Source organism: Eucyclogobius newberryi, unplaced genomic scaffold (genome assembly GCF_026437365.1).
Source record: "Eucyclogobius newberryi isolate DKJ021-1_F unplaced genomic scaffold, fEucNew1.0.hap1 SCAF_6, whole genome shotgun sequence".
In the NCBI taxonomy this organism is placed as follows: Eukaryota; Metazoa; Chordata; class Actinopteri; order Gobiiformes; family Gobiidae; genus Eucyclogobius; species Eucyclogobius newberryi.
In genome coordinates this window covers 3422059-3447856 of record NW_027316278.1, presented here as the reverse complement: position 1 = coordinate 3447856, position 25798 = coordinate 3422059, and the positions used below count along the sequence as shown (strand labels likewise).

General features: G+C 52.3%; 2 protein-coding genes across 3 annotated transcripts; one reads left to right on the top strand and one right to left on the bottom strand.

The window, feature by feature from the left end:
- Positions 1 to 259: 259 nt before the first annotated feature.
- Positions 260 to 6834, bottom strand: LOC140347099 (putative uncharacterized protein BRD3OS). The gene is made up of 2 exons (XM_072433439.1): positions 6700 to 6834; positions 260 to 741 (listed from the first exon to the last, which is right to left on the bottom strand). The coding sequence occupies exon 2, from the start codon at positions 696 to 698 to the stop codon at positions 411 to 413; it is 288 nt and encodes a 95-aa protein (XP_072289540.1). The 5' UTR covers positions 699 to 741; positions 6700 to 6834; the 3' UTR covers positions 260 to 410.
- A 273-nt stretch (positions 6835 to 7107) lies between these two features.
- On the top strand, positions 7108 to 20617 carry ciz1b (cdkn1a interacting zinc finger protein 1b). 2 transcript variants are annotated; one of them, XM_072433423.1, is made up of 13 exons: positions 7108 to 7178; positions 7743 to 8177; positions 8246 to 8624; positions 12496 to 12560; positions 12640 to 12796; positions 13279 to 13407; positions 13576 to 13658; positions 15514 to 15607; positions 17559 to 17663; positions 18565 to 19101; positions 19165 to 19207; positions 19322 to 19428; positions 20490 to 20617. In XM_072433423.1, the coding sequence occupies exons 2-13, from the start codon at positions 8158 to 8160 to the stop codon at positions 20568 to 20570; spliced, it is 1800 nt and encodes a 599-aa protein (XP_072289524.1). In that variant the 5' UTR covers positions 7108 to 7178; positions 7743 to 8157; the 3' UTR covers positions 20571 to 20617. The 2 variants fall into 2 exon arrangements, with proteins under 2 accessions (XP_072289524.1, XP_072289525.1); XM_072433424.1 differs by lacking the exon at positions 20490 to 20617 and having other exon boundaries at positions 19165 to 19245; positions 19322 to 19413.
- The last annotated feature ends 5181 nt before the right edge of the window (positions 20618 to 25798 follow it).

The window sequence follows — 25798 nt, the reverse complement described above, 5'->3', positions numbered from 1 at the left end:
AGTCTCACTATGTGGCTCTTTAGTCCCACTATGTGGCTCTTTAGTCCCACTATGTGGCTCTTTAGTCCCACTATGTGGCTCTTTAGTCCCACTATGTGGCTCTTTAGTCCCACTATGTGGCTCTTTAGTCCCACTATGTGGCTCTTTAGTCTCACTATGTGGCTCTTTAGTCCCACTATGTGGCTCTTTAGTCCCACTATGTGGCTCTTTAGTCTCACTATGTGGCTCTTTAGTCCCACTATGTGGCTCTTTAGTCCCACTATGTGGCTCTTTAGTCTCACTATGTGGCTCTTTAGTCCCACTATGTGGCTCTTTAGTCCCAGTATGTGGCTCTTTAGTCTCACTAAGTGGCTCTCTTTCTTCACTGCATTGGACAGAATAAACTACAAGTGCCACATGCTCCGGTGGTTTCACTGGACGCTGCAGATCCTGGACTCGGCCTGCGGCCTCTGGACCCTCTGGGCCGTCTCTGGGACCAGGACGGGCTGGTTGCCGTGGTTACTGAACCAGGTGTGCTGTGAGCGGCTCAGGTAGGAGTGAGGGGGCGTGGCCTGGAGCTGCTGCTGACTCCAGATCAGGAACGACGTGTCGCGGTATCTCAGGCCAACCGAGGCCTCGCTCAGGGCTTTAGCGGCCAGAGGGGGGCGCTGCGGGGTCACCGAGGGGTCAGGAGTCACCGAGGGGTCAGGAGTCGCCATGGGAACAGATCCAGGCCCACAGACCAGTCAGACATGATCCAACCTGAGGAGAAACAAATACTCACGTTACTTTGATCATTTTTTGACTCATTCAACAGAGACCTTAACGTGGTGGAGGGGTTTGAGCGCCCGAATGATCCCAGGAGCTATGTTGTCGGGGGCTTTAAGCCCCTGGTAGAGTCTCCCAAGGCAAACAAGTCCTAGGTGATGGGTCAGACCTGGAGCGGTTCAGAAGCCTTTTATGACGACAAGAAAATCAAGGCCAGTTACGTCGCCCGGATCGGCGTCACTGGGGCCCCATCCTGGAGCCAGTCCTAGGATGGGTGCTCGTCGGCGAGCGCCTGGTGGCCGGGTCTTTCCCCATGGGGCCCGAAAGAGCGAAGTGGGGCCGCCCTCCAGTGGGCCCACCACCCGCAGGAGGAGCCATAAGGGGCCGGTGCAGAGAGATCTGGGCGGCAGTCGACGGCAGGGGCCTCGGCGACCAGATCTCCGGACATAGAGACTGGGGACATGGAACGTCACCTCGCTGGGGGGAGGGGCCTGAGCTTGTGAGGGAGGTTGAGCGATTCCGACTAGATATAGTCGGCCTCACCTCCAGCACAGTTTGGGCTCTGGAACCATCTCCTCGAGAGGGACTGGACGCTCCACTTCTCTGGAGTTGCCCGCGGGGAGAGGCGGGGCTGGTGTGGGCGGGGCTGGTGTGGGCTTATAGTCCCTCAGCTCAGCCGCCACGTGTTGGAGTTTACCCCGGTGAACAAGAGGGTCGCGTCCCTCCGCCTTCGGGTGGGGGACAGGTCTCTCACTATTGTGGCGGCCTACGGGACGAACAGCAGTGCAGAGTACCCGGCCTTCTTGGAGTCCTTGGGAGGGGAACTGGATAGTGCACCGACCGGGGACTACGTTGTTCTGCTGGGGGACTTCAACGCCCACGTGGCACCTGGGGAGGGGTGATCGGGAAGAACGGCTTCCCCGATCTGAGCCCGAGCGGTGTTCAGTTATTGGACTTCTGTGCCACGGATCGTCCAGAACGAACACCATGTTCAAGCACAAGGTCCATCAGTGCACGTGGCACCAGGACACAGGAGGTCAATGATCGACTTTGTTGTCGTGTCATCTGACCTCCGACCTCCGACCTCCGGCCTTGTGTCTTGGACACTCGGGTGAAGAGATGGGCAGAGCTGTAGAGCACCACCTGGTGGTGAGTTGGATGCGCTGGCAGAGGAAGAAACCTGACAGACTTGGCAGACCCAAGTGCATTGTGGGGGTCTGTTGGGAACGTCTTGCGGAGCCCTCTGTCAGGAGGGTCTTCAACTCACACCTCCAGGAGAGCTTCTCCCAGACCCCGGGGGAGGCTGGGGACATTGAGTCCGAGTGGACCATGTTCTCGGCCTCCATTGTTGAGGTTGCAAGGTCTCCGGTGCCTGTCGTGGCGGCAACGCCCAAACCCGGTGGTGGATACCGGAAGTAAGGGATGTGGTCAGACTGAAGAAGGAGGCCGATCAGGCCTCTTTGTCTTGTAGGTCTCCGGAGGTCATCGACAGGTATCGGCAGGCCAAGCGGGCCGCAGCTCGTGCTGTCGCAGAGGCAAAAACCCGGGGCTGGGAGGAGTTTGGGGAGGAGTTTGGGGAGGCCATGGAGGAGGACTATCGGTCGGCCCCAAAGAAATTCTGGCAAACCGTCCGGCGCCTCAGAAGGGGGAAGCAGTGCTTCACCAACACCGTTTACGATGCAGGTGGAGACCTGCTGACCTCGACTGGGGAGGTCGTCGGACGGTGGAAGGACTTTGAGGACCTCCTTAATCCCTCAGTCACGTCTTCTGAAGAGGAAGCAGAGACCGGGGACTCAGAAGCTGACTCGTCCATCACCTGAAGTCACTGAGGTTGTTGGCAAACTCCTCAGTGGGTCCGGGGGTGGATGAGATCCGCCCTGAGGACCTAAAGTCTCTGGATGTTGTAGGACTGTCTTGGCTGACACGTCCCTACAACACTGCGTGGCGGTCGGGGACAGTGCCTCTGGACTGGCAGACCGCGGTGTTCAAGAAGGGGGACCAGAGGGTGTGTTCCAACTACAGAGGGATCACACTCCTCAGCCTCCGCTAAAGTCTATTCCAGGTACTGGAGAGGAGAATCCGACCGATAGTCGAACCTCGGATTCAGGAGGAGCAGAGCGGTTTTCGTCCTGGACGTGGAACACTGGACCAGCTCTAGACTCTCCATCGGGTGCTCGAGGGTTCATGGGAGTTTGCCCAACCAGTCCACATGTGCTTTGTGGATGTGGAGAAGGCTTTCGACCGTGTCCCTCGGGGTGTCCTTTGGGGGGTGCTCCGGGAGTACGGGGCCCTTTGGAGCTGTGTTCGCATTGCCGGCAGTAAGTCAGTGTCTCAGTGCACGAGGGACACCTCAGGGCTGCCCTTTGTCACCGATTCTGTTCATAGTTTTTATGGACAGAATTTCTAGGCGCAGTCAAGGGTCAGAGGGTGTGGTCAGGGCTCAGAGGGTGTCCGGTTTGGGGACCACAGGATCTCATCTCTGCTGCAGACGATGTTGTCCTGAGGCTCCATCAAACCAGGACCTGCAGCTGCACTGGGACGAGAGGGAAGCGTCTGGGATGAGAATCAGCTCCAAATTAGAGGTCATGGTTCTCCAGGTGGGTGGGGGGGTCCTTGTTCTCTCCAGGTGGGTGGGGGGTCCTTGTTCTCTCCAGGTGGGTGGGGGGTCCTTGTTCTCTCCAGGTGGGTGGGGGGTCCTTGTTCTCTCCAGGTGGGTGGGGGGTCCTTGTCCTCTCCAGGTGGGTGGGGGGTCCTTGTTCTCTCCAGGTGGGTGGGGGGGTCCTTGTCCTCTCCAGGTGGGTGGGGGGTCCTTGTTCTCTCCAGGTGGGTGGGGGGTCCTTGTTCTCTCCAGGTGGGTGGGGGGTCCTTGTTCTCTCCAGGTGGGTGGGGGGTCCCGTTGTGGTGCAGAAGGAGCTGAGTCCAAAGACAAAGCTCTGGATTTATGGGTCACTCACGTTCTGACCTCACCTATGGTCATGAGCTTTAATGACCCAAAGGACAAGATCACGGATTCCTCCGCCGGGTGGCTGGGCGCTCCCTTAGAGATAATGGGAGGAGCTCGGCCCATGGATCTGTTATAATATCTGGATAGGGCGTGGCTCGCCGCAGCATGTCGCAGACTCCCCCAGTGGCCACTCCATTGGTACTGCAGCCAAAGAAACCGTGCAGCCCAGAAAGCTTTTTTACCTAGAGAGCAATGTAATGAAAAACTGCTCGTGTTCGGCTGAAAGAGCACCTAGAGCACCTGGAGCACCTGGAGCACCTAGAGAACCTAGAGCACCTAGAGCACCTGGAGCACCTAGAGCACCTGGAGCACCTACAGCACCTACAGCACCTGGAGCACCTGGAGCACCTGGAGCACCTGGAGCACCTAGAGCACCTAGAGCACCTAGAGCACCTAGAGCACCTAGAGCACCTGGAGCACCTGGAGCACCTGGAGCACCTGGAGCACCTGGAGCACCTGGAGCACCTGGAGCACCTGGAGCACCTAGAGCACCTAGAGCACCTAGAGCACCTAGAGCACCTAGAGCACCTAGAGCTTTCAGAAATGTCGGATATAGCGGAAATTCTTACCTATTTATGGGTCATTGACTTTTTCTAATTTTAAGATTCTTCAGTTGTCTTTAAAAACGCATTTTAAGCTGTAGCTTCAGCGTCGCTCTAGCGTCGCTCTAGGCCAGCTCGTGACCGTCTAGACCAATCAGAGCGCGAGTAGGTGAAGTGAACGGGCCGAGATGCCACGAATGAGCTACAGGCGTAAAACTATCCATGAGTTTAATAACTGAACAAATCATCAAAGTAATGACCACCACGGATCTGAGGGCCGCGGGTCTGAGGGCCACGGATCTGAGGTCTGAGGGCCGCGGGTCTGAGGGCCACGGATCTGAGGGCCGCGGGTCTGAGGACCGCGGGTCTGAGGGCCACGGATCTGAGGTCTGAGGGCCGCGGGTCTGAGGGCCGCGGGTCTGAGGGCCACGGGTCTGAGGGCCACGGATCTGAGGGCCGCGGGTCTGAGGGCCACGGATCTGAGGTCTGAGGGCCACGGATCTGAGGTCTGAGGGCCACGGATCTGAGGGCCGCGGGTCTGAGGGCCACGGATCTGAGGGCCGCGGGTCTGAGGGCCGCGGGTCTGAGGACCGCGTGCGGGTCTGAGGACCGCGGATCTGAGGTCTGAGGGCCGCGGGTCTGAGGGCCACGGATCTGAGGGCCGCGGGTCTGAGGGCCACGGATCTGAGGTCTGAGGGCCACGGATCTGAGGGCCACGGATCTGAGGGCCGCGGGTCTGAGGGCCACGGATCTGAGGGCCGCGGGTCTGAGGGCCACGGATCTGAGGTCTGAGGGCCGCGGGTCTGAGGGCCACGGATCTGAGGGCCACGGATCTGAGGTCTGAGGGCCACGGATCTGAGGGCCGCGGGTCTGAGGGCCACGGATCTGAGGGCCGCGGGTCTGAGGGCCGCGGGTCTGAGGACCGCGTGCGGGTCTGAGGACCGCGGATCTGAGGTCTGAGGGCCGCGGGTCTGAGGGCCACGGATCTGAGGGCCGCGGGTCTGAGGGCCACGGATCTGAGGTCTGAGGGCCACGGATCTGAGGGCCACGGATCTGAGGGCCGCGGGTCTGAGGGCCACGGATCTGAGGGCCGCGGGTCTGAGGGCCACGGATCTGAGGTCTGAGGGCCGCGGGTCTGAGGGCCACGGATCTGAGGGCCACGGATCTGAGGGCCACGGATCTGAGGGCCGCGGGTCTGAGAGCCATGGATCTGAGGGCCGCGGGTCTGAGGGCCACGGATCTGAGGGCAGCGGGTCTGAGGGCCGCGGGTCTGAGGGCCGCGGGTCTGAGAGCCACGGATCTGAGGGCCGCGGGTCTGAGGGCCGCGGATCTGAGGACCATTTAATTTTTTCCGGTTCAAAATCCTTCAGTTTTCTTAAACCAGTACTTTAATATTTGGCTTTATCTCACGCTCTGCTCTGCTCTAGTAATTCTCTCTGATTGGTCAGTACGATCACATGGTACGCTAACCTACCTCACTTCTGGGCTGCAGTGTCCAAAGAGCTAAAGGCTAAAGAGCTAAAGGCTAAAGAGCTAAAGACTAACTGGCGACATGCGCTACTGAGCAGCTGCCATTGACTTGAATGGGCGGCCATCTTGGCTGCTGGGGGCTTGGCTCGGTCACACGGGGGGAGCTCGGAGTAGAGCCGCTGCTCCTCCAGCTGAGGTGGCTCGGGCATCTGTTCCGGATGCCTCCTGGGCGCCTCCCTCGGGAGGTGTTTCGGGCATGTCCCACCGGGAAGAGGCCCCGGGGAAGACCCAGGACACGCTGGAGGGACTATGTCTCTCGGCTGGCCTGGGAACGCCTCGGGAGGAGGAGGAGCTGGAGGAAGTGTCTGGGGAGAAGGAAGTCTGGGAGTTCCTGCTTAGCCTGCGGCCCCCGCAACCCGGCCCCGGATAAAGCGGTAGAAGATGGATGGATACTTGTATTTGAGTATCATTTTATCTGTGTATTTGTAATGACTTAGACTAAAGTCCATCTGAAGCTCCTGTTTGTTCTGACTCTGGTGGGAGGGCATCTGTGCTAAATGTGTATCACACCTTTACTTCTGTTAAATGTCAGTTAAATGTCAGTTTGTGAACACATTTACAAAAATCAGAGTTTAAATTGACGCTGAATTATGTTTATGTTAAAAAATATAAAATTAAATTGAAACAGGATTAAAAAGTATCCTGTATTTTTTTTCTTGAGTACTTATGATGGATGTGGCTGCAGTACTCGAGTACACAGAGTACACAGAGTACACAGAGTACACGTTCAGTCAAATAACTCTAAATATCCTTGTTGTTTGTTTGTGTGTCTTTGGAGAGTTTGTGTTTTCCGTTGTTAATCGCTATGGCAACGGTCTTAATCGCTCATCCTTCTGAATCTCATATTGAACATAAACCGCAGCTCCAGAGACTCACCTGCAAACACCGGTCCCGGTCCCGGTCCCGGTCCGGTCCCGGTCCAGTCCCGGTCCCGGTCCAGTCCCGGTCCCGACCCCGGAGCCTGAAAGAGCCTTTTAGATGTTTCTTTCTCTCTTTTGCCTCATATTAGCTCCCGTAGCTTCATTAGCCGCTGCTGTTCCCATAGTAACGGTCCATCAGCTGAATGTGTCCGGCTGGAAACAGAAGCGACTCGTCTTGGAATCAAATAAAGGTTCAAATATTGATTGGATAAAAATCTGTGGGTTTATAACAATATTTATTTCGTAATTTTTGAAAAACACAAAAGTTTATTTTAAAAATCGTACAATAAATCTGATCTCTCTTAAACGTTATTTCCTCTCATGTTCCCGCCAGTCCAGCAGAGGGCGCGCGCGACCGTCCGCGCGGCTTCAGTGGTGACATAAACAAACAGGCTTAGCATTAGCATTAGCTCAAGCCTCTCCTCACTCACTCTGGTAAGTCTTTCAAACAATAACGTGACTTTTTATTTCACGTCTTTCTTCTGGTTTAATCAATCACGTGATCAGACATTTTGACGCGTTGTAAAGGCCGCGTTTGATCAGGTTAAAGAAGGAGCCGAACCCCGTACAAAAAACATTCCATTTCAGATGTTTTGCTGTTTTACATTTAGATCTCGACTCCACAAACATTGTATTTCTTCTGTTTATACGTGTTGGTGACTTTATATTTAGTTCGGCTTAAGAATTAATTGAATTAAAGTTAATATTATTGCATTTGTGACTCGTTCTTTTGGAGATGACCCGCTGCTTAGTGTCATCGGCGACGCGCTTAAATGTGCTGAGCCGTCAAAGGAGTTCGTCATGACGTCATTATTGTTCACTTCAAACACGTGACGCAGAATCAGATTTAAATCTTTATCTCAAATCATGACGTCACAGTTTCACCGGAAGTAAAAAACTAAACTAAAGAAGCTCCAACCCACGTGACCAAATGAGAGAATTCAACAGTTAAAGTGAAACATTTCTGCTGTTTATTGACATTTTGCTTCTCTGTTTCAGTCGGGGGCCACAGTCCACACTCGGGGGCCACAGTCCACACTCGGGGGCCACAGTCCACACTCGGGGCCCACACTCTGGGTCCACTGTCCACACTCGGGGGCCACAGTCCACACTCGGGGCCCACACTCTGGGTCCACTGTCCACACTCGGGGGCCACAGTCCACACTCGGGGCCCACACTCTGGGTCCACTGTCCACACTCGGGGGCCACAGTCCACACTCGGGGCCCACACTCTGGGTCCACTGTCCACACTCGGGGGCCACAGTCCACACTCGGGGCCCACACTCTGGGTCCACTGTCCACACTCGGGGGCCACAGTCCACACTCGGGGCCCACACTCTGGGTCCACTGTCCACACTCGGGGGCCACAGTCCACACTCGGGGCCCACACTCGGGGCCCACACTCGGGGCCCTGATGGTGAAGCAGCAGCACAGGTCTCGTCTCGTCTCACGTTAAATCGTCTTGATGAATCTGAAGTTTTGACTCGTTCTTGTTTCTTCAGGAGGTTTTTACCTGTCGGAAGCAACAACGTGACACTCGTCCTCCTGGAAGCACCTGCCTCACCTCAGAGACGACAGGAAGCACCTGCCTCACCTCAGAGACGACAGGAAGCACCTGCCTCACCTCAGAGACGACAGGAAGCACCTGCCTCACCTCAGAGACGACAGGAAGCACCTGCCTCACCTCAGAGACGACAGGAAGCACCTGCCTCACCTCAGAGACGACAGGAAGCACCTGCCTCACCTCAGAGACGACAGGAAGCACCTGCCTCACCTCAGAGACGACAGGAAGCACCTGCCTCACCTCAGAGACGACAGGAAGCACCTGCCTCACCTCAGAGACGACAGGAAGTACCTCATGAAGCAACTCCCTCACATCAGGTACAAACATGAAGCACCTCCCTCACATCATGAAGCAACTCCCTCACATCAGGTGCAAACATGAAGCACCTCCCTCACATCATGAAGCACCTCCCTCACATCATGAAGCACCTCCCTCACATCAGGTACAAACATGAAGCACCTCCCTCACATCAGGTACAAACATAAAGCACCTCCCTCACATCATGAAGCACCTCCCTCACATCATGAAGCACCTCCCTCACATCAGGTACACACATTAAGCACCTCCCTCATCATGAAGCACCTCCCTCACATCAGGTACACATGAAGCACCTCCCTCACATCATGAAGCACCTCCCTCACATCAGATACACACATGAAGCACCTCCCTCACATCAGGTACACACATGAAGCACCTCCCTGACATCAGGTACACACATGAAGCACCTCCCTCACATCAGGTACACACATGAAGCACCTCCCTCACAGCAGGTACACACATGAAGCACCTCCCTCACATCATGAAGTTCCTCCCTCACATCATGAAGTTCCCCCCTCACATCATGAAGCACCTCCTTCAGATCAGGTACACACATGAAGCACCTAACTCATCATGAAGCACCTCCCTCACATCAGGTACAAACATGAAGCACCTCCCTCACATCATGAAGCACCTCTCTCACATCAGGTACACACATTAAGCACCTCCCTCATCATGAAGCACCTCCCTCACATCAGGTACACATGAAGCACCTCCCTCACATCATGAAGCACCTCCCTCACATCAGGTACAAACATGAAGCACCTCCCTCACATCATGAAGCAACTCCCTCACATCAGGTGCAAACATGAAGCACCTCCCTCACATCATGAAGCACCTCCCTCACATCATGAAGCACCTCCCTCACATCAGGTACAAACATGAAGCACCTCCCTCACATCATGAAGCACCTCCCTCACATCAGGTACAAACATGAAGCACCTCCCTCACATCATGAAGCACCTCCCTCACATCATGAAGCACCTCCCTCACATCAGGTACAAACATGAAGCACCTCCCTCACATCAGGTACAAACATAAAGCACCTCCCTCACATCATGAAGCACCTCCCTCACATCATGAAGCACCTCCCTCACATCAGGTACACATATTAAGCACCTCCCTCATCATGAAGCACCTCCCTCACATCAGGTACACATGAAGCACCTCCCTCACATCATGAAGCACCTCCCTCACATCAGATACACACATGAAGCACCTCCCTCACATCAGGTACACACATGAAACACCTCCCTCACATCAGGTACACACATGAAGCACCTCCCTCACATCAGGTACACACATGAAGCACCTCCCTCACATCAGGTACACACATGAAGCACCTCCCTCACAGCAGGTACACACATGAAGCACCTCCCTCACATCATGAAGTTCCTCCCTCACATCATGAAGTTCCTCCCTCACATCATGAAGCACCTCCTTCAGATCAGGTACACACATGAAGCACCTAACTCATCATGAAGCACCTCCCTCACATCAGGTACAAACATGAAGCACCTCCCTCACATCATGAAGCACCTCTCTCACATCAGGTACACACATTAAGCACCTCCCTCATCATGAAGCACCTCCCTCACATCAGGTACACATGAAGCACCTCCCTCACATCATGAAGCACCTCCCTCACATCAGATACACACATGAAGCACCTCCCTCACATCAGGTACACACATGAAACACCTCCCTCACATCAGGTACACACATGAAGCACCTCCCTCACATCAGGTACACACATGAAGCACCTCCCTCACAGCAGGTACACACATGAAGCACCTCCCTCACATCATGAAGTTCCTCCCTCACATCATGAAGTTCCTCCCTCACATCATGAAGCACCTCCTTCAGATCAGGTACACACATGAAGCACCTAACTCATCATGAAGCACCTCCCTCACATCATGAAGCACCTCTCTCACATCAGGTACACACATTAAGCACCTCCCTCATCATGAAGCACCTCCCTCACATCAGGTACACATGAAGCACCTCCCTCACATCATGAAGCACCTCCCTCACATCAGAACACACATGAAGTACCTCCCTCACATCATGAAGCACCTCCCTCACATCAGATACACACATGAAGCACCTCCCTCACATCAGGTACACACATGAAACACCTCCCTCACATCAGGTACACACATGAAGCACCTCCCTCACATCAGGTACACACATGAAGCACCTCCCTCACATCAGGTACACACATTAAGCACCTCCCTCACATCAGGTACAAACATGAAGCACCTCCCTCACATCATGAAGGACCTCCCTCACATCAGGTACACACATGAAGCACCTCCCTCACATCAGGTACACACATGAAGCACCTCCCTCACATCAGGTACACACATGAAGCACCTCTCTCACATCAGGTACACACATTAAGCACCTCCCTCACATCAGATACACACATGAAGCACCTCCCTCACATCAGGTACACACATGAAACACCTCCCTCACATCAGGTACACACATGAAGCACCTCCCTCACATCAGGTACACACATGAAGCACCTCCCTCACATCAGGTACACACATTAAGCACCTCCCTCACATCAGGTACACACATTAAGCACCTCCCTCACATCAGGTACACACTAAGCACCTCCCTCACATCAGGTACACACATTAAGCACCTCCCTCACATCATGAAGCACCTCCCTCACATCAGGTACAAACATGAAACACCTCCCTCACATCATGAAGCACCTCCCTCACATCAGGTACAAACATGAAGCACCTCCCTCACATCATGAAGGACCTCCCTCACATCAGGTACACACATGAAGCACCTCCCTCACATCAGGTACACACATGAAACACCTCCCTCACATCAGGTACACACATGAAGCACCTCCCTCACATCAAGGACACACATGAAGCACCTCCCTCACATCAGGTACACACATTAAGCACCTCCCTCACATCAGATACACACATGAAGCACCTCCCTCACATCAGGTACACACATGAAACACCTCCCTCACATCAGGTACACACATGAAGCACCTCCCTCACATCAGGTACACACATGAAGCACCTCCCTCACATCAGGTACAAACATTAAGCACCTCCCTCACATCAGGTACACACATTAAGCACCTCCCTCACATCAGGTACACACTAAGCACCTCCCTCACATCAGGTACACACATTAAGCACCTCCCTCACATCATGAAGCACCTCCCTCACATCAGGTTCAAACATGAAACACCTCCCTCACATCATGAAGCACCTCCCTCACATCAGGTACAAACATGAAGCACCTCCCTCACATCATGAAGGACCTCCCTCACATCAGGTACACACATGAAGCACCTCCCTCACATCATGAAGTTCCTCCCTCACATCATGAAGCACCTCCTTCAGATCAGGTACACATCATGAAGCACCTCCCTCACATCAGGTACACACATGAAGCACCTCCCTCACATCAGGCACACATCATGAAGCACCTCCCTCACATCAGGTACACACATGAAGCACCTCCCTCACATCAGGCACACACATGCAGCACCTCCCTCACGTCATGAAGCACCTCCCTCACATCAGGCACACATCATGAAGCACCTTCCTCACATCAGGTACAAACATGAAGCACCTCCCTCACATCAGGTACACACTTGAAGCACCTCCCTCACTTCAGGCACACACATGAAGCACCTCCCTCACATCAGGTACACACATGAAGCACCTCCCTCACATCAGGCACACACATGAAGCAACTCCCTCACATCATGAAGCACCTCCCTCACATCAGGTACAAACATGAAGCACCTCCCTCACATCAGAAGCACAAAGTCATGATTATAGCGATGTGTGCAGGAGGATTTAGGTCGGTGTTTTTCAGACGGCGGTCAGGGAAACGCCGGGCGGCGAGGGAGCGACTGAGGCCAAAAGGAGGTGCATTTCCACGTAAGAACATCTCTGCACATTTAACTGCTCCTCATGAACATGTTCAGTGAATCAAACTCTGCATTTGTGTGTGTGGCAGCGCCGAGGAGACTCTGACCAATCCAGAGACAGCTCCAGAGTCATGTGACCAAGCAGGAAGTGCTAAGTGCTCTTTGGAAGGAGCTTCAGATGCTCAGAGTCCAGATGGAGTCCAGCAGGAGGCGCCAGAGAGCTGCGAGGACAAGAGAGCATCAGAGGTACAGTCCTGGTCCTGGTCCTGGTTCTGGTTCTGGTCCTGGTTCTTATCCTGGTCTCAATCCTGGTCTCAGTCCTGGTCTCAGTCCTGGTCCTGGTCCTGGTCTCAGTCCTGGTCCTGGTCTCAGTCCTGGTCCTGATCCTGGTCTCAGTCCTGGTCTCAGTCCTGGTCTCAGTCCTGGTCTCAGTCCTGGTCTCAGTCCTGGTCTCAGTCCTGGTCCTAATTCTGGTCCTGGTTCTTATCCTGGTCTCAGTCCTGGTCTCAGTCCTGGTCCTGGTCTCAGTCCTGGTCCTGGTCCTGGTCTCAGTCCTGGTCCTGGTCCTGGTCTCGGTCCTGGTCTCGGTCCTGGTCCTGGTCCTGGTCTCAGTCCTGGTCCTGGTCTCAGTCCTGGTCCTGGTCTCGGTCCTGGTCTCAGTCCTGGTCTCGGTCCTGGTCTCGGTCCTGGTCTCAGTTCTGGTTTCAGTTCTGGTTCTGGTCTTGTAGTTGGCCTCTGCAGGTTCTCTGAAGGTGACGATCCAGAGGAGCAGCGAGAGTCGAGAATTTGGAGAGAAAGACCTGACGTCAGAGCGTTTCACCTGCCACATCTGCCACTGCACCTGCCTCTCTGCACAGGTAACACTCTGACTCTTCCTCTGGCTCTTCCTCTGACTCTTCCTCTGGCTCTTCCTCTGGCTGTTCCTCTGACTCTTCCTCTGGCTCTTCCTCTGACCCTTCCTCTGACTCTTCCTCTGACTCTTTCTCTGACTCTTCCTCTGACTCTTCCTCTGCTTGCCTCCTCAGGCGTTCCAGATGCACATGGTTTCCATGGACCATCAGCACAGACTTCAGCAGATCACTCAGAGCGTCGCCGTGGCACAGTCAGGGTAAAACTGTTCACCTGCTCTAAACTGTTCACAGCTCTAAACTGTTCATCAGCTCTAAACTGTTCACAGCTCTAAACTGTTCACCTGCTCTAAACTGTTCACCAGCTCTAAACTGTTCACCTGCTCTAAACTGTTCACCAGCTCTAAACTGTTCACAGCTCTAAACTGTTCACCTGCTCTAAACTGTTCACCTGTTCTAAACTGTTCACCTGCTCTAAACTGTTCACCTGCTCTAAACTGTTCACTGCTCTAAACTGTTCACCTGCTCTAAACTGTTCACCAGCTCTAAACTGTTCACAGCTCTAAACTGTTCACAGCTCTAAACTGTTCACCTGCTCTAAACTGTTCACCAGCTCTAAACTGTTCACCTGCTCTAAACTGTTCACCAGCTCTAAACTGTTCACAGCTCTAAACTGTTCACCTGCTCTAAACTGTTCACCTGTTCTAAACTGTTCACCAGCTCTAAACTGTTCACAGCTCTAAACTGTTCACAGCTCTAAACTGTTCACCAGCTCTAAACTGTTCACAGCTCTAAACTGTTCACCTGCTCTAAACTGTTCACCTGTTCTAAACTGTTCACCTGCTCTAAACTGTTCACCAGCTCTAAACTGTTCACCTGCTCTAAACTGTTCACCAGCTCTAAACTGTTCACAGCTCTAAACTGTTCACCAGCTCTAAACTGTTCACAGCTCTAAACTGTTCACCTGCTCTAAACTGTTCACCTGTTCTAAACTGTTCACCAGCTCTAAACTGTTCACAGCTCTAAACTGTTCACCAGCTCTAAACTGTTCACAGCTCTAAACTGTTCACCTGCTCTAAACTGTTCACTGCTCTAAACTGTTCACCTGCTCTAAACTGTTCACCTGCTCTAAACTATTCACCAGCTCTAAACTGTTCACCTGCTCTAAACTGTTCACAGCTCTAAACTGTTCACAGCTCTAAACTGTTCACAGCTCTAAACTGTTCACCTGCTCTAAACTGTTCACCTGCTCTAAACTGTTCACCTGCTCTAAACTGTTCACCTGCTCTAAACTGTTCACCTGCTCTAAACTGTTCACCTGCTCTAAACTGTTCACAGCTCTAAACTGTTCACCAGCTCTAAACTGTTCACAGCTCTGAACTGTTCACAGCTCTAAACTGTTCACCTGCTTTAAACTGTTCACAGCTCTAAACTGTTCACAGCTCTAAACTGTTCACCTGCTCTAAACTGTTCACCTGCTCTAAACTGTTCACCTGCTCTAAACTGTTCACAGCTCTAAACTGTTCACCTGCTCTAAACTGTTCACCTGCTCTAAACTGTTCACCAGCTCTAAACTGTTCACCTGCTCTAAACTGTTCACCTGCTCTAAACTGTTCACAGCTCTAAACTGTTCACCTGCTCTAAACTGTTCACTGCTCTAAACTGTTCACCTGCTCTAAACTGTTCACCTGCTCTAAACTGTTCACAGCTCTAAACTGTTCACCAGCTCTAAACTGTTCACCTGCTCTAAACTGTTCACCTGCTCTAAACTGTTCACTTGCTCTAAACTGTTCACCTGCTCTAAACTGTTCACAGCTCTAAACTGTTCACAGCTCTAAACTGTTCACAGCTCTAAACTGTTTGTTTACCAGCTCTAAACTGTTCACCAAAAGAGTTTCCATGGCAACAAATGTTCTGAAATATACTTAATACTGTGTGTACTTCCTGTTCACTGGAGGAACAGCTGAGTCACATGTTCTGGCTCTTTTATTCAAGTCGTTTGCTCTTCTGACACTTTTAGTCTTGCTTTTTTTTACTAACATTAGTTTAATTTCACTCGTGGTTTGGTTCATTCTTCAAACGTTTCCTCTGGTTTAATCATCTTTTGTCCTGCAGGTGGCGCCGCGGAGCCTCCGAGCGCTGGTGTGACTCGTGTCGGAGCCACTTCTCCGGAGACGTGGTCCTGCACCGCCGCTCCAGGTCACACAAGGTCAGATGCCCTCCCGCTCTGAACCAATGAGGCTTCACATCACGGGAACGAAGCCTCCGAATACCGCCATCTGCTGGGGACTTGAATGTGGCAAAATTCTGAGGTTTCATTTCAAGGCTCTATACCCTCCATCTGATGCTCAAAGGTTCATGGGAGTTTGCACAGTCCACATGTGCTTTGTGGATCCTGAGAAGGCTTTCGTCCCTCGGGGTGTCCTTTGGGGGGTGTCCTTTGGGGGGTGTCCTTTGGGGGGTGTCCTTTGGGGGGTGTCCTTTGGGGGGTGCTCCGGGAGTACGGGGTCCGGTTCCTGTCCGGAGCTGTGTTCACTGCAGTAAGTCAGACCTGTTCCCAGTTCATGAGGGACTCCTCAGGGCTGTGCTTTGTCACCGGTTCTGTTCATAGTTTATGGACAGAATTTCTAGGCGTGGTCAGGAGTCAGAGGGTGTGGTCAGGGGTCAGAGGGTGTCCGGTTTGCTGTTTGCAGACGATGTCCTGATGTCTCCATCAAACCTGGACCTGCAAAATGCACTGGGATGGTTTGAGCCAAGTGTGAAGCGTCTGGGATGAGAATCAGCTCCAGATCAGAGGTCATAGTTCTCAACCGGAGGTGTCTTGTCCTCTCCAGGTGGGTGGGGGGTCCTTGTTCTCTCCAGGTGGGTGGGGGGTCCTTGTTCTCTCCAGGTGGGTGGGGGGTCCTTGTTCTCTCCAGGTGGGTGGGGGGTCCTGTTGTGGTGAAGAAGGAGCTGAGTCCAAAGACAAAGCTCTGGATTTATGGGTCACTCTACGTTCTGACCTCACCTATGGTCATGAGCTTTAATGACCCAAAGGACAAGATCGCAGATACAAGCGGTCGAAATGAGTTTCCTCCGCCGGGTGGCAGGGCTCTTAGAGATAGGGGGAGAGCTCGGAGTAGAGCTGCTGCTCCTCCTTGGGGAGTGGTTTCAAGCATGTCCCACCGGGAAGACCCAAGACACGCTGGAGGGACTATGTCTGAAGTAAATAATAAGTATAAGTACTGTGTGTTGCAGGAGTATGAAGTATAAGTGTCAGGGAATGAGACATACACCGATGCTATTCCTTTACACACAGAGAACACAATTCAACTTAGAATATGAAACGACACAGAAACATCAGACGTTTGTGTAGCTGCATGGGAGAAAACGCCGGGCCGGGTCACAGGCTGTTGTAAGCAGCCTGTGACCCTCCTTGGTCTCACGACGTTTTTTCTCATGCAGGTTGGTTTTATTAGACATGAATGGAATAGGCGGGTCACATTTCTCATTGGTCAGCTTCACATCAAGGCACTTGTCTTTCACAACAGCTGGTATTTTCCTTAGAGATAAAGCATGCAAGAGGGGGTGCAACTCCCCCCCTGGGGTGTTACATCCCTCCCTAGAGTAAACATTCCTCCGGCCCATCTTTACGACACCTTCACAAATGCAGTTTGTCACATGCCGTTTTTCTCTTAGACTAATGATGCAGATAATATATCACTATTATGCAGATAAAATACATCACAGAAATATAATCCTATATTTACATTTTATCACAATAAGTACTGTGTTGCAGGAGTATGAAGTATAAAGTATAGGTACTGTGTTGCAGGAGTATAAAGTATAAGTACTGTGTTGCAGGAGTGTAAGAAGTATAAGTACTGTGTTGCAGGAGTGTAAGAAGTATAAGTATAAGTACTGTGTTGCAGGAGTGTAAGAAGTATAAGTACTGTGTTGCAGGAGTGTAAGAGTGTAAGAAGTATAAGTACTGTGTTGCAGGAGTGTAAGAAGTATAAGTACTGTGTTGCAGGAGTGTAAGAAGTATAAGTATAAGTACTGTGTTGCAGGAGTGTAAGAAGTATAAGTATAAGTACTGTGTTGCAGGAGTGTAAGAAGTATAAGTATAAGTACTGTGTTGCAGGAGTGTAAGAAGTATAAGTATAAGTACTGTGTTGCAGGAGTGTAAGAAGTCTTCTCGTCCGTTCTGCTCCGTGTGTCACAGACACTTTCGGACGCCGAGGAAGTTTGTGGAGCACATGAAGAGTCCAGAGCACAAGTACCAGGTGAGGACCATCTCACACCACTGACCGCCACTGACCACTACTGACCATTACTGACTGCCACTGACCACTACTGACCATTACTGACTGCCACTGACCACTACTGACTGCCACTGACCACTACTGACTGCCACTGACCACTACTGACCGCCACTGACCACTACTGACTGCCACTGACCGCTACTGACCACTACTGACTGCCACTGACCACTACTGACCGCCACTGACTGCCACTGACCACTACTGACCACTACTCACTGCCCGCTACTGACCACTACTCACTGCCACTGACCACCACTGACAGCCACTGACTGCCACTGACTACTACTGACTGCCACTGACCACTACTGACCGCCACTGACCACTACTGACCATTACTGACCGCCACTGGCCGCTACTGACTGCTACTGACTGCCACTGACAGCCACTGACTGCCACTGACCACTACTGACTGCCACTGACCACTACTGACCGCCACTGACCACTACTGACCACTACTGACCATTACTGACCGCCACTGGCCGCTACTGACTGCTACTGACTGCCACTGACAGCCACTGACTGCCACTGACCACTACTGACTGCCACTGACCACTACTGACTGCCACTGACCACTACTGACTGCCACTGACCACTACTGACCGCCACTGACTGCCACTGACCACTACTGACCACTACTCACTGCCCGCTACTGACCACTACTCACTGCCACTGACCGCTACTGACCACTATTCACTGCCACTGACCGCTACTGACTGCCACTGACCGCTACTGACCGCGGCGTCGTACTGACCATGCGCCGTGGTCAGTACGTTGCTGCGGTCAGTACGACGCTGCGGTCAGTACGACGCTGCGGTCAGTACGACGGCAGAAGGTCAGTCGTTCTGGGCCATTTGTTTTCCAGGTTCAGCTGGAGAAATCACAGGAAGAAGAAATGATCACTGTGGACGCTGTGGGCTGCTTCGAATGTGAAGACGAGGACAGAGGAGACGAGGGGAGAGGAGACGAGGGGAGAGGAGACGAGGAGAGAGGAGACGAGGGGAGAGGAGACGAGGGGAGAGGAGACGAGGGGAGAGGAGACGAGGGGAGAGGAGACGAGGGGAGAGGAGACGAGGGGAGAGGAGACGAGGGGAGAGGAGACGAGGATGCACGACCGGGAGAGAAACTGGGAAGGACCAAGTTTGAACCGAGTCGAGACCAGGACAGAGGAAACGAGGATGAAGGAGACGAGGACGTAGTTAACGAGGACGTAGTTAAGGGACCAAAACGAGGAGACAAGAAAGAAGAAGGGGACGAGGGCGGAGTAGACGAGGGCGGAGTAGACGAGGGCGGAGTAGACGAGGGCGGAGTAGACGAGGGCGGAGTAGACGAGGCCGGAGTAGACGAGGGCGGAGGAGACGATGTAGGAGACGCAGAGGAGCCGATGGAGGCAGACGTGACGGTAACGACCAAGAATAAAATCATAAAAATAAACTTGTTTGTTGAGTTTGTTTGTTTCCTGAAGGAGGAGGAGGTGGAAAAGGAGGAGGACCCCCACAGTCGCCACGGTAACTGAAGCCTCTGCATGATTCACTCTGTTTGTCGAGTGCGTTCACGTTCTCGTCGTCTCAGATGATTTTGCTCTGGTCTGTTTGTAGTACTTGTACTTTGCTCTGTTGCAGGAGGACATCACGTCGTCGCGGTAACGGGATTCTTCTGTCGTTTGTGTCACAAATTCTTCTTCAGAGAAACTTCAGCTCAAAAACAGCACTGCACCAGAGTACTACAGGTAATACAAGTACTACAAGTACTACAAGTACTACAAGTACTACATGTACTACAAGTACTACAAGTACTACAAGTACTACAAGTACTACAGGTACTACAGGTACTACAGGTACTACAAGTACTACAAGTACTACAAGTACTACATGTACTACATGTACTACAAGTACTACAAGTACTACAGGTACTACAAGTACTACAAGTACTACATGTACTACATGTACTACAAGTACTACAGGTACTACAGGTACTACAAGTACTACAAGTACTACATGTACTACATGTACTACAAGTACTACAAGTACTACAGGTACTACAGGTACTACAGGTACTACAAGTACTACAAGTACTACAAGTACTACATGTACTACATGTACTACAAGTACTACAGGTACTACAAGTACTACAAGTACTACATGTACTACATGTACTACAAGTACTACAAGTACTACAGGTACTACAGGTACTACAGGTACTACAAGTACTACAAGTACTACAAGTACTACAAGTACTACATGTACTACATGTACTACAAGTACTACAGGTACTACAAGTACTACAAGTACTACAGGTACTACAAGTACTACATGTACTACAAGTACTACAGGTACTACAGGTACTACAGGTACTACAGGTACTACAGGTACTACAAGTACTACAAGTACTACATGTAGTACATGTACTACATGTACTACATGTACTACAAGTACTACAGGTACTACAGGTACTACAAGTACTACAAGTACTACATGTACTACATGTACTACAAGTACTACAGGTACTACAGGTACTACAAGTACTACATGTACTACATGTACTACAAGTACTACAGGTACTACAGGTACTACAGGTACTACAGGTACTACAGGTACTACAGGTACTACAAGTACTACATGTACTACAGGCAGGTTAATCTTCTGCCGCTTGTTCCTGTTGTGGGTTCTGGTTCTGGTTCTGGGTGTTACACAAAAGTACTTCAAAACTGTGATCAGATGTTCTTCTCTTGACGCACGAGAAAGTAAAAACTCAGACTCTTCCATTGACTTTCTGTTGTGCTGTTTTTAGAACCAGGACCAGGATCAGGATCAGGACCAGGATCAGGATCAGGACCAGGATCAGGACCAGGATCAGGACCAGGACCTCTGATTTTGTTCTGACACATGAAATAAAACTACAGTTGAATATTGAGAATAAAGAATGTCATAAATCTTGTAAATCATGTGTCCCTGGCTCCAGCGTACCACACGGAGGAGGAGGTGATGGAGGAGGTGATGGAGGAGGTGATGGAGGAGGTGATGGAGGAGGTGGTGACGGCCGTGTAGAACTGCACCATCTGCTGCAGGAAGTACATCCTCTGCTGGACCTTCTTGATGAGGAGTCTGTGATGGTGAGGGGGGAGGAGTCTGTGATGGTGAGGGGGGGAGGAGTCTGTGATGGTGAGGGGGGGAGGAGTCTGTGATGGTGAGGGGGGGAGGAGTCTGTGATGGTGAGGGGGGGAGGAGTCTGTGATGGTGAGGGGGGGAGGAGTCTGTGATGGTGAGGGGGGAGGAGTCTGTGATGTGAGGGGGGAGGAGTCTGTGATGTGAGGGGGGAGGAGATGTGAGGGGGGGAGGAGTCTGTGATGTGAGGGGGAGGAGTCTGTGATGGTGAGGGGGGAGGAGTCTGATGGTGAGGGGGGAGGAGTCTGATGTGAGGGGGGAGGAGTCTGTGATGTGAGGGGGGAGGAGTCTGTGATGGTGAGGGGGGAGGAGTCTGATGGTGAGGGGGGAGGAGTCTGTGATGTGAGGGGGGGAGGAGTCTGTGATGTGAGGGGGGAGGAGTCTGTGGGGGGAGGCAAAGTGCCACGTGCTCGGAGCACCCGATCAGACCGCTCTGGTGGTGCGGGTCCAGCCTCACGACCTGCTCGGGCCCCGCTCTCTCGCACTTGAGATCGTTGCAATTCAAAAGTCCCACGACATCCTCAGTGGTCGGCCCTTGTGTCTGACCCATGAGTGACCGACAGCCCCGTTGTTGATCTCCACAGGTGAAGCTGAAGATGGCTCTGCAGTGTGATGCGTGAACCCAGGGGCCCCGTTCTGCTACTTTCACTGCGGTGTCGGTGATGAGAAGGACTTGAAAAGGTCCGATCCAACGTTTGGACCTCCAGTGTTTGCGCCTCGGACCAGGATCCAGTCTGTACTGGGCTCTAGCTCTCGACACCTCCTGCTAAATCTGTACTTTGCCTCTTTGTGTGCGCTGCCCTCTAGCTCCGCCCCTGTGTTACGACCACCTGGCTCAACGGCAGCCAAACAAAGAGGGGAGTCCACACAGCACTCAATAATCTATCTATTATAAATAGTCAGGCCCTGACAAAAGAAACTAAAGTATCAGTGTAGATGGCAACTAACTAAGTGTAGTGTGATATGTATTGTTACAATGAAAATGTGCAAAAATAGACAGAAGTAAAACTGTGCTGCCACACAGCACAGCAACCAGTCTTGGGGCGCGGCGAGAGAGAGGGAGGGAGACTGCTCCCACCAGCCTCCCTTCTATCCAGGCTGGCTCCACTCGGGCCAAACCATCCTCAGGTGTGTTAGGAGGGACCTGCAGTGGAGAGAATCACCTGGCAACCAGGAGAGGGTGCTGACTCCCACTGCCCAGGGAGCTGACCCCCCTACAGAACCCCTAGGTTCGTAACAGCTGCCCTCTAGCTCCGCCCCTGTGCTCTGCCCTCTAGCTCCGCCCCTGTGCGCTGCCCTCTAGCTCCGGCCCTGTGCGCTGCCCTCTAGCTCCGGCCCTGTGCGCTGCCAGGGTTTGTCATTGTTGAAGGTGACTTTGGTGTGTGATGGTTTAATGCTCCTCACAGAATGTACGTCACAGTGTCTGTGTAGCTCCTCCCAGTCTGTAATGTCCAAACACGTAGCTCCTCCCAGTCTGTAATGTCCAAACACGTAGCTCCTCCCAGTCTGTAATGTCCAAACCCGTTGCTCCTCCCAGCACATGCAAACGAGCGAGAAGCAGTAGATCCACTTTCAATAGTTCAGGACATTTGCAGAGACGTGTCTCACATGTTAGACGTCCCGTTAATGTCGTCCATCCGACCGGTTCGTCCACATTCACCAGACGCTCCGCACGTTCAGACTTTCTGCTTTTCCTCATTCTGTGTCTCGCTCAGACGGAGACATGCTGTCCATCGCACACTTCTCCCTCTCTTTTGACAAAACAAATGATTCTGGGACGTTTTCAGAGGGAGACACCATCAAAGGACAAGTCTCCCTCGAGCTGCTCAGAGACACCAAGGTCCTGAGCCTGAGCGTGAAAGCTAAAGGCGATGCTGACATTTGGTGGACAGTACAGACTGATGACGGAGACCGTGAAAACAGCAAGCACTGCAGGCTGTTTAAGAAAAGACACTCCATTGTTCCAATGGGACTCAAAGACACCGTCCTTCCTTCGGATCTCACTCGTTTCCGTTCAACCTTCGGATGCCGACCAAATTCCTGCCCTCGAGTTTCAGCTGCCAATTCGGCTCGATAAAGTACCAGCTCGAGGCTAAACTCCGCCGCAGAATCAAGGAACCTGAACGAATCCAGGAGGAGTTCATTTTCCACTCAAAGTCGGTCCCCAAATGTGTCCTCACGAGGCCCCAAAGGGCACTCGCCAAAGCGGACATTGGGACGTACAGGAGCGGTTTGGTCGAGCTGGACGTCGTCCTGCTGGAGGGAAACGCATTTGCTCCGGGCGAAGTCGTGAAGATTGTGGCAAAAATCACCAATTCTTCCAACCACATTGTCCGGCCGTATTTCAGCCTGACGAGGGAGGTCGTTTATGGGTCAGGGTCAGGGTCAGCGCCCACGTCACATGTGCTGAAAACTGACACAGGGGAAATGGTCAAACCGCACACGGAGCTGGAGCAGGAGTGTCCGATGCTTCTCCCGCCAAACGCAGCGCTGACCATCCACAACTGTTCACTCATAAAGACCGAGTACAGCCTGCAGGTGGCGCTGAAGGTGCTTTACTTCGACGCCACGCCCCAGGTTTGTCTGCCGCTGGTCCTCATCGCTGGTCCTCATCGCTGGTCTTCATTGATGGTCCTCATCGCTGGTCTTCATTGATGGTCCTTATCGATGGTCCTCATCGCTGGTCTTCATTGATGGTCCTCATCGATGGTCCTCATCGCTGGTCTTCACTGATGGTCCTCATCGATGGTCCTCATCGCTGGTCCTCATTGATGGTCCTTATCGCTGGTCTTCAGCGATGGTTATCATCGATGGTCCTCATTGATGGTTATCATCGATGGTCCTCATTGATGGTCCTCATCGATGGTCCTCATTGATGGTCCTCATCGCTGGTCCTCATTGATGGTCCTCATCGCTGGTCCTCATTGATGGTCCTCATTGCTGGTCTTCATTGATGGTCCTCATCGATGGTCCTCATCGCTGGTCTTCATTAATGGTCCTCATCGATGGTCCTCATCGCTGGTCTTCATTGATGGTCCTCATCGATGGTCCTCACAAACGCCTGACGCAGTGATCTACATTTGAATGTAATTAGACCATAAACATAAAGTATAAGTTTGCGTGACTAAATGTCGTGACTCTTCTCTAGAGAAAAGGTTCATTTTTTTTTTCCAGTTCAGGCTAAATTTTGTGGACTAAAATATTTCATCCTATTTTTATAATTAATGATTTTTGTTTTGTTTTTCAAGCCTTTTGATTGAAAATCCAAGATGGAAAAAAGTATGAGGTGTGAAAATGTGAAAAAATATCCCGGGGCGAAAAATGCACCCGACATTGTTGTAATGTATATTGAAATTTGAGGTGTCAAAATTAAGGTGTTTGTGGGCGATAAAAATGAAATAAAATAATAATAACTTGAGGTCCTGGGTGATGGTGAGTAAAGCTGGGGGGAGGAGTCTGTGATGGTGAGGGGGGGCTGGGGGGAGGAGTCTGTGATGGTGAGGGGGGGCTGGGGGGAGGAGTCTGTGATGGTGAGGGGGGCTGGGGGGAGGAGTAGTCTGTGATGGTGAGGGGGGGCTGGGGGGAGGAGTCTGTAATGGCGAGGGGGGGCTGGGGGGAGGAGTCTGTGATGGTGAGGGGGGGGCTGGGGGGAGGAGTCTGTGATGGTGAGGGGGGCTGGGGGGAGGAGTCTGTGATGGTGAGGGGGGGGCTGGGGGGAGGAGTCTGTGATGGTGAGGGGAGGAGTCTGTGATGGTGAGGGGGGCTGGGGGGAGGAGTAGTCTGTGATGGTGAGGGGGGGCTGGGGGGAGGAGTCTGTAATGGCGAGGGGGGGCTGGGGGGAGGAGTCTGTGATGGTGAGGGGGGGGCTGGGGGGAGGAGTCTGTGATGGTGAGGGGGGCTGGGGGGAGGAGTCTGTGATGGTGAGGGGGGCTGGTGGGAGGAGTCTGTGATGGTGAGGGGGGGGCTGGGGGGAGGAGTCTGTGATGGTGAGGGGGGGCTGGGGGGAGGAGTCTGTGATGGTGAGGGGGGAGGAGTCTGTGAGGGGGGAGGAGTCTGAGATGTGAGGGGGGGGGCTGTGTCTTCTGGGTGTTGAACTCCAGGTTGTTACCGCTCCACCTCCTGTAACAGACTCATCCCCGTCAGAGATGAGCCCGATGAGGGTGGTGTCGTCACGGCGATGAGAGTGGTGTGGTCACTGCGATGAGGGTGGTGTCGTCACGGCGATGAGGGTGGTGTCGTCACGGCGATGAGGGTGGTGTCGTCACGGCGATGAGGGTGGTGTCGTCACGGCGATGAGAGTGGTGTCATCACGGTGATGTGGGTGGTGTCGTCACTGCGATGAGGGCGGTGTCATCACGGTGATGTGGGTGGTGTCGTCACGGCTGGAGGTGCAGCAGTTTGTGTACAGGGAGAAGAGCAGGGGGGAAAGTACATGGCCCTGTGGACTCCTGTGCCGATAGTCCCAGTGTCATTCTTCCCCAGCCGCACGCACTGCCTCTGCTCCACCTGCAGGTGGAGTCACTGCTCCACTGAGATGGATTTCATTTTCTAATCGATGGTTAAACGTCTCATTTAGAGATCGAGGTCGTTGTTTCAGCTTGTGTGAGTCACAGTTTCTCCAGCAGAGGGCGCCAGCTCAGCTCATGTGAAGTTTATCTCATGTTTAACACAAAAGACATTTCATGATTAAAGTACTTTATTAATATACTTAGAATTATGAAGCAAAGATGGATAAAGTTTGTCATGAGGATGATAAATATGATCAAGTTAAAAAAGGTAAATGTGACTTTAAGATCTAATTGTTGTATTTCTTTAGCTCTTACAGTGTTTATCTGTCATAATCATCATTTCAACCAGAGAAAAGCACAATAATATTCACATCATCTATAATCATCATAATAACAATGAAAACACACATAATCACACTGAAACATC